At 39.3% G+C, this 8937-nt stretch overlaps 1 protein-coding gene across 2 annotated transcripts; it reads left to right on the top strand.

Moving 5' to 3' along the window:
- Window positions 1–963: 963 nt before the first annotated feature.
- On the top strand, window positions 964–8204 carry LOC124252806 (alpha-(1,3)-fucosyltransferase C-like). Of its 2 annotated transcripts, none has more exons than XM_046686482.1 (3): window positions 964–1051; window positions 3756–4946; window positions 6360–8204. In XM_046686482.1, the coding sequence occupies exons 2-3, from the start codon at window positions 3828–3830 to the stop codon at window positions 6414–6416; spliced, it is 1176 nt and encodes a 391-aa protein (XP_046542438.1). In that variant the 5' UTR covers window positions 964–1051; window positions 3756–3827; the 3' UTR covers window positions 6417–8204. The 2 variants fall into 2 exon arrangements, with proteins under 2 accessions (XP_046542438.1, XP_046542445.1); XM_046686489.1 differs by having other exon boundaries at window positions 967–1051; window positions 3759–4946.
- Window positions 8205–8937: the final 733 nt, after the last annotated feature.

The raw sequence follows: 8937 nt of genomic DNA, 5'->3' as shown, positions 1-8937 counted from the left end.
CCCCTTCATTTACATTCCAGCACATGGCAGATAGCACAAATGCGCTGACACCGAGTAGATCAAGCACACATAAAATATATGATAATGAAGCGTTCGTAAAATATTACTCGTGCTCCTGTTCTTTCTCTTTACCGACGACGTATGAAGACGTCGTAGACCAATCATATCACCAGTCAGTCGTTTATATTCATGGACGACAACGTTATATCTCACCGTTCTCGAGAAGTCATCGCCCATTTGCGAAACAACGCCATCGCCACATTATCATGGCCCGCAGGGAGCCCCGATATGAATCCCATTGATCTTCTAATTCAGACTATCTTGGACGAAAAGATTGAGCTCTAGCTCAAAATCTGCAGAATTTGTCGAAGTCCATGAGGAATGGCAGATGATACCGATGTTGAGAATTCGACGCTTGATTGTCAGTATGAGAAGGGGACTGTTATATTATCCGTGGAGGGGTGGATACACCGGGTACTGATGTGGTCACCAGTGGTGCTTCATACAATCACAACAATCATTATTTAGAAGTGTGTGACAATCGAATTACGTCATGTGGACCATACTTTCACTCATTGCTGATATCCACGTGTTTGTGTATTTCTTTCACATTGAAGTAAATTGTTAGCAAAATTCAGTTTCGATTTTGTTTTTGTATTTATGAGACTAAAATGTGTTACAGTTAGAATTTAAATACGCTGAATTTTGTTTTCAAAGCATATGAAACAGCTTGTAGTATTTTACTAGTAATGCAACAAAGATCCACCCACCCCACCCCACCCCACCCCACCCCCAAGCTATAAATTATGAACGGTCCCTTATATATATTTGCAATGTAGACGGCATAACGATTTTGTGCATAAACCTGGGAGTTCATACAACTAGATTTAGCAATGTTGTGCGCTGCTCTTATCAGTGGCAATACAACTGATATATAAAAGGGGAGAGGTATTTTTAGAATGAGTTCCGGCAGCCACCAACGCCGCATGTTGACTGTATCGACTCGCCGTCTGTTTCACGTAGTGTGGCGCAGCAACAGTTGTGCTGTCAGGTAAGTGTTGCTGCAGGCTTGTAACGTAAAACACTGGCATCAAGGACTATACTGCATGGCTCTACATTTACTCAGTGAAGGTAGTGTAACAAGTATCCTTTAGACAGATAAGGAAGAGGCAGGTCACGTATCACAGAAACGAGATAGTGTCTGTATATTCAGAGACTAACCATTACTCTAGGTCCGACTGGATAGCTGACCTATTTCAGTGAAATAGGTCAGCTATCCAGTCGGACCTAGAGTAATGGTTAGTCTCTGAATATATATAATTTTGATGGTAACAAACAAGCCCATTAAAATTGAAAAGGGGCCCTAGGGAGAACAGAGATTCAGAACCTGAGGAAATCTAGACTTGCTTTATTTAGGGCTTTAGCACTGCACAGAGGGCATGGCAGTGGGAAAATAATGTGGTTCAGGGACTGTGAGACAGACTAAGCCTGACCCTGTGGTCTCCCTTTGAATCGGACGGGAGCTAAATACCTAGCCTTGCTCCATAGCTGTACTTAATGCTAAGCCCACGGATGTAAAGTAATTCTATCCTTTAAAGAGGAAAGTCTAGATAAGCGGGCAGTACAGGAGGCCAGTCTGTTATTTATATGTTTTAGAAATGTACATTTAAACTATTAATTATTACATCAGAGACTTGTGCAAGTCCACGGAGTCCCTTCTTTCATTATCATCCTAGAAGTTGGGGAGACGAAGAAAGAGGACAATGTTCATGGATGTATCAATATCCTCTGTCCTCTTAGGCAAACACTATTATGAATAATCAGAAATTATAATAGAAGACTAAGCCCCAACGTGAATCTCTCATGTGCACCTGAGTTCAACCTATAACATTCTATAATAAAAAACTATCCACTGAAGAAAATGTGTGTATGTACAATTCTCTGCTTTAGTATATAGAAATACGCATGTGTACATAATTAGTTTTGCAACAATAATATTTACTTTTCAACTCAAAACAGCAACAATGCATATTTGTAAACAACTATATTGCATGTTATTTATAGTAAAATCAGATTATTTGTCGTCATTCACTTATGCGCGGTTACATCTTTTATTAAAGTGATAATTAGTGGTAGCACAGCTTCCATGATAAATGTGGTGAATGTATTGCAAATTGCATGTAATCTTATGTGCTCGTGGCATTGAAGGAAGAGAGGAGTGATCTGTTGTGTTACAAGGAAACCATTGATAGAAAACTGACCGATAAAATTAATTCCACATGAAACTGAAACATTGTCAGAGTTGACAGGGAATGTTAACATCTGTATCGTAATATAATTATGTAATAGTATAATTAATATATATGAGAAATTGGCTGTGTAATCAATTCCATATGAAACTGAATCATTGTTAGAATTGACAGGGACGGTTAACATTTGTATTGTAATATAATTATGTAATAGTATAATGAATATCATATGAGAAATTGTCTATGTAATTAATTCCATATGAAACTGAATCATTGTCAGAGTTGACAGGGAATGTTAACATCTCTATCGTAATATAATTATGTAATAGTATAATGAATATCATATGAGAAATTGTCTGTGTAATTAATTCCACATGAATCTGAAACATTGTTAGAATTGACAGGGACGGTTAACATTTGTATCGTAATATAATTATGTTATAGTATAATGAATATCATATGAGAAATTGTCTGTGTAAATTAAACATTGTCTCTGTGTAATAAATATCCTGGGAACTTGAAACAATGGCCTAGTAATTAGTGAGTGAGTGAGTGAGTTTAGTTTTACGCCGCACTCAGCAATATTCCAGCTTTGTGGCGGCGGTCTGTAAATAATCGAATCTGGACCAGACAATCCAGTGATCAACAGTATGAGCATCGATCTGCGCAATTGGGAACCGATGACATGTGTCAATCAAACCAGCCTTGCCTTACCACCCGATCCTGTTAGTCGCCTCTTACGACAAACATGGGAGTGAGTGAGTGAGTTGGGTTTACGTAGCAATATTCCAGCAATATCACGGCAGGTAAACACCAGAAATTGGCTCAGCACGCTGTATCCACGTAGGGAATGGAACCTTTGCCTTCGGCGTGACGTGCGAACACTGTAACCACTGGGTTACACACACACACAAACACAAACACACACACACACACACACACACACACACACACACACACACACACCAGTAATTAGTACCTCGTGAAGCTGAAACATTGTCTGTGTAACTTGTGCCATGTAGAGCTGAAATTTAACATTGTAAGTGTTGACTCAGTGTGTGATATAGTTTCCCCATTTTGCTACCCAGTCGGGCTAGCTATGCGTGAAAGTTACTAGCCCAAACAATTATTCACTAGCCCGAAAAGTAAACAAAAGTAAAAGATTACAAAAAGGTAAAATACCATCAAAAACAAAATTAAGAAAACACATGTATGAAATATTTTGTTTATGCTCAAAGAAGTCATCATTAAGCTGCTAATATGATGAACATTTTTATCAGGCCATAATATTGCATGATTTAAAGTGTATTATAACTTAACAAGTCGGAGAGAGTGATATACATGTATTTACAAAATGACCCCATGACAATTCACTAGCCAGTCGGGCCAGTGACTGTGGAGATTTACTGACCCGACTGGATTTTTAATAGCCACGGGCTGACGGGTCAGTGACTATTTCGAACACTGATTGTTGACTACCCTTTATACCTGTGTTATCTGTTCAAGAAGATGCTGAAGGTGTGACACAGCATCAGAGTTGTCTTTAACAACAATCTACGTCTCCATGCTTACAAGAAAATGACAATACGATGGTATCCAAAATGCAAATTAACACTGAAGCATGCTTTCATCTATATGAATGTATTTTGTGTAACTTGCATCCTATACTTTATGATGAGCACAGGACCGATAAAGGAACGGAAGCCCTTTCTCAAATTTCATCCAAGAGAATTTTCAAACTCCTCCCGCAAAACCATACTTCTTTGGACGTCATTTTTCGGGGCAAGGAACTGGAATGTGAACAATTTTAATTTACCTAAATGTAAAAAATATTCGCCAAAAGCATGTGATCTGACAAGAGATCGATCTCGTCTTGGGACAAGTGCGGCTGTTCTATTTCATTTAGGGAACCTGGCTTCAGTTCCTTCGATTAGAAGAACGGAACAAATCTGGGTTCTCTTCAATATGGAGCCACTTCCAAAAATTCGCCGAGATCTAAAACAGTACAATGGTGTTTTCAATTGGACAAGCTGGTACAGGAGGGATTCAACAGTGCCTATGTATTACGGATGGGTTGAAACAAAACTTAATCAAAGTGGGCTAATACACAAAGATATATTCGCGGAAAAAACAAAACTGGCCATCTGGGTAGCCAGCAACTGCAAAGACGATGCCCAGCGATACAGAATAGTGAAGAAGCTGCAACAATATTTGCCCGTAGATACCTACGGGGAATGTGGTGATCTGTCCTGTGACAAAAGGGACAATTGTGATGAAAAATTTAAAAAATATAAATTTGTGCTTTCGTTTGAGAACAGCCACTGTGAAGATTATATTACTGAGAAATACTGGCTGGGGCTACAAAGGAATCAGATCCCTGTTGTGTATGGTGGAGGTGATTATGAAGCGATGGTGCCCCCGCGTTCTTTCATCAATGTCAGGGATTTCCCAACCATCTCAGCACTAGCGACCTACATGCTCAAAGTGGCTCATAACAGGACTTTATATAACAGCTATTTTGATTGGAAGAGAAAATATTACCTCCCGCCATGTCTGGAAACCATGAATTGTTTTGACTTAGAGAACTATTTCTGTTCGCTGTGCGGAGCTCTGCACGACCGGGGCATACCTGGCCAAACGTACGCCAATCTCCATGAGTGGGCGACGGATGACAACCCGCAGTGCAAAGAGTACTCGGTAAGTGATATTGCCGTCTCTGTGTGTTAATGTGAAGCCCATTTCTGGTGTCGCCCGAAGTGATATTGCTGAAATATGGCGTAAAACCCAACTCACTCACTCACTCAGTGTATTAATATTCGTATCAAGAACACCCCCAAAATGAAAATTATTCTTTCAAGAAACTACACTCGTAATAACGTTAAATCACTGTGATGACACCATGTGTTTGGGGGACGGTTGACACCTTCTTAACGTGACCCACTCGTGTTATTCTGGGACATGTCAAATAGCAGTTTACGGAAAGGGGCGAGTGGTTATGAATGAATTATTCCTACAAATCCTAGGTACCTCACCCATGTCTCCTTCCAGGAATCACTGTCAGACAGTGATGATAGCAGGTATTCGTGAAAAGGTAATCGTATCCGGCCAAACTGGTGGCAGCCGGCAATTGTTCACCAAGTTCAACACACGAATATAGGGTACATTCAGAGACTTACAACATTTTGTCACTTAGTCGCATTTGATATTTCCTTCACAAGTCTACTTTAAGCTCTCTGAAATCTTTACATGGGTCGTGACTGTTATGACCTTGATCAAACAGATTTTGAGTAAGAGTCGCGCGCATGACGCTGTTTGACTAAAATCTTGATAACATGAGCATGTTTGATTGTACCTCAGAAGGTGTGAACTAAAGGGAAGGTTGGCTTGTGGAAAGTCACCCCCCTTGGCATACAGTCATGTGAACCGTTTGTTGTCAGTCCAAGTCTTTATGATTTAAATATGAAGCCGACGAGACGATCACGTCAGGCACCAGATGCCTTTGTTCCGAGTTCAGGGACAATCAGTCAATGGGAACGTTCATTTGGCCGTTATTGGACCATTTCAGATCATCCTGAAACTTAAACTCAACGTCTTGGCTAAGATATCCTCTCTTCATTATGCCAATCCGCATAAAAATTCCAATTTATGTTCAGGAAAAATCCAGTAGATCACAATAGGTGTCCACTGGAATTCCAGCTTCATGTCTAAATGCCCTTACCCTACCACTTCCCTTGATGATGAGGTTATAATTAGTCTTCATGAACCCATGCTTGTCGTAAGAGGCGACTAATAGGATCAGTATAGTATCCCAATTGCATAGATCGATGCTCATGCTGTTCATCACATGATTGTCTGGTCCAGATTCGATTAATTACAGACAGCTGTCATAAAGCTGGAGTATTGCTGAATGTGGCGTTAAACAACGAACAAACAAAGAAAAACGTGGCCATCCGATCCTCTCACTACAAGTACTCTGTCAAATATCCTACCCCGAAATGTAAATATATCTTATATATATAAACCTGATGACCAGTGTGACACTATTCAAGCGCGGTGATTCTGATCATAATTGCTACTTTGCCCAGACTAAAGCAAATGACGTGTGTTTAGCGTTTCAGATCTTGGTGGAACAGCTTATCGAGGATCATGTTCCAGATCGGACTCTGAGTGAGGAGTGAATGTGTGGTTTGCCCGTCTAGCCCATGTTTCTGACGCTCAATCAGTCATGTGACCACTCACAGGCGATCCCTTGGAAGCCCAGCCAAAGACAATCCTTTGTCCTTTCTGAAAAGATCTGCTTGAATGGCATTTTAGAAGTAGGCGAGTAACAGTGAAGGCAGGATACATTCCTGGGTGACAGCTTCGTATTCTATTATGATACGAACTTCTGTGCAGGTCCTTATTTAAACGTCACTCATGCTTGACGACGGTATAAGGATAATAATGGAATAAGAAGTTGTCATTCAAGAAGGTACCCTGTACATGTAGCAGGAGCGGAACCAGGATTTTGGAGAAGGGTGGGGGGTGCGCATAAATCATGAAGCCCAAAGGTCAGGAGTAAATGCGCGCACCCCTGCATCACACACACACACGCACGCACGCACGCACGCACGCACGCACGCACGCGGATCCGCCCCAGTATGGAGAAGCTATAAAGTTTTCTATCAGGGAATGAATCACCAGGCTACCACGCAACGATCTGCGTGACAGGAATTCGTCACACCGTACCATCCCGCAGGAACAGCGCAAATACTTCCAACTGATGGGTCACGTACAATAAGCACATCATCGTGTACATGTAAACTTACCTATGGACAACTACAGTTTGACCAGTCGGTCAGTCAGATGTATGACAGTAACAGGCCATCATACCAAAATACATCCAGGATAATTCGTTTCCTTGGGCAAAATATTCTGTAACTTAATATATTTCTAACATGATGTAGGTATGTGGCAACAGACCTGGATTCAAGATACCAAGGTAAAAGTGGAGTATGGTATGTATTTGGAATGAGTTTAAGATATGGTTTGTACTATGACTGCAAAATGACCTATGCATCTTAAACGTACAGCTCACTCACGCACATGAATGACTTTGTAAAGAGTGTGTGTGCGCGCGTGCGTGTGTGTGTGTGTGTGTGAGAGAGAGAGAGAGAGAGAGAGAGAGAGAGAGAGAGAGAGAGAGAGAGTCCTATTTTCTACATTATGAGTCCATAAACATATACGTTATGGTTCTGATGACAGCAATCTCGAACTTAGGTTGCATAGTCAGGGCTTCTATTTTATTTTCTACAGTTTATAGTACTATATAGTATGTCGTTTTGCCATTGGATAACTAAGGAAAATATGTGTTGTGAATGAAAGTATGAGTAGATTTTAATTTAAACCATAAAGATAATCACAGACACATGTATGTTCTTTACCCAATATACCGGTTCTCAGAAATAGATATGGCAATACGTATCGTTTGAAAAGCGTATTGTGATATACTGGTAATACCCGGCAGTCCTATACATGAGTGGTTTTCTTATTTTGTATTTTAGGAATAGACTATGTTGAGTAATGTTTGCTGATGTACAAGATACACTGTGGGGCAAGAATAAAGTATTCATCCATGTTTGGTCAATGAATTCGTATTTGAATCTCGTATCCTAGTTGTACTCAGGACCATAATTCTGCAATGATTCTGAGACTGTTTTCAGCCTGTTATTATGACGAAACGCCCACTCGTTTTATTTAGTTTATTTCATGTACTATTCAATTTATTTCATGTACTATTCAGTTTATTTCATGTACCATCCAGTTTATTTCATGTACTTTTCAGTTTATTTCATGTACCATCCAGTTTATTTCATGTACTATTCAGTTTATTTCATGTACTATTCAGTTTATTTCATGTACTATTCAGTTTATTTCATGTACCATCCAGTTTATTTCATGTACCATCCAGTTTATTTCATGTACGATTCAATTTATTTCATATACTATTCAGTTTATTTCATGTACCATCCAGTTTATTTCATGTACTATTCAATTTATTTCATGTGCTATTCAGTTTATTTCATGTACTATTCAGTTTATTTCATGTTCTATTCAATTTATTTCATGTACCATCCAGTTTATTTCATGTACTATTCAATTTATTTCATGTACTATTCAGTTTATTTCATATACTATTCAATTTATTTCATGTACTATTCAGTTTATTTCATGTACCATTCAGTTTATTTCATGTACTATTCGTTGTTTTTCTTTTACTATTCAATTTATTGCATGTACTATTCAGTTTACCTCAGTTACTTTTCATTGTATTTCATTTACTATTCATGATTGCATTTCATTTACTGTTTGCCCCAATCATTCACTGTTCGTTGTATTGTACCTGACCATATTCTACAACTGAAATGTTTACAAATTCCATTATTGCTGATGATAATAAATGAATCCACTCGGCACCAAACAGCGTCAAGCTTGTCAATTCCACAATGAGGTGGCGACGTTCTGTTTATGTTATAACTAAAAACACACCATTCGGCTCATCCTGTTACACGAATGGTCACGAAAATAACTTGAAACAAACGATTTGTTGAGAACCTGTTAGACACGAATACAACAGTAATGGCTGCACACCAAGAAGCTTTTCTTTTCCCACCAAACGGTTAACCCTCTCATCAGACAATATAACTCC

This window comes from Haliotis rubra, unplaced genomic scaffold (assembly GCF_003918875.1).
Source record: "Haliotis rubra isolate DU_JTF1 unplaced genomic scaffold, ASM391887v1 Scf114, whole genome shotgun sequence".
Lineage (NCBI taxonomy): Eukaryota > Metazoa > Mollusca > Gastropoda > Lepetellida > Haliotidae > Haliotis > Haliotis rubra.
This window is presented reverse-complemented; position numbering and strand designations above follow the sequence as displayed.

What these genes read in the sequence shown, in the direction of transcription:
- LOC124252806 (XM_046686482.1), top strand. Translation starts at nt 3,828, where the DNA reads ATGACAATACGATGGTATCCAAAATGCAAATTAACACTGAAGCATGCT. An exon ending in CGCAGTGCAAAGAGTACTCG is followed by an intron (nt 4,947 to 6,359) that starts GTAAGTGATATT and finishes ACGTGTGTTTAG; the next exon opens with CGTTTCAGATCTTGGTGGAA.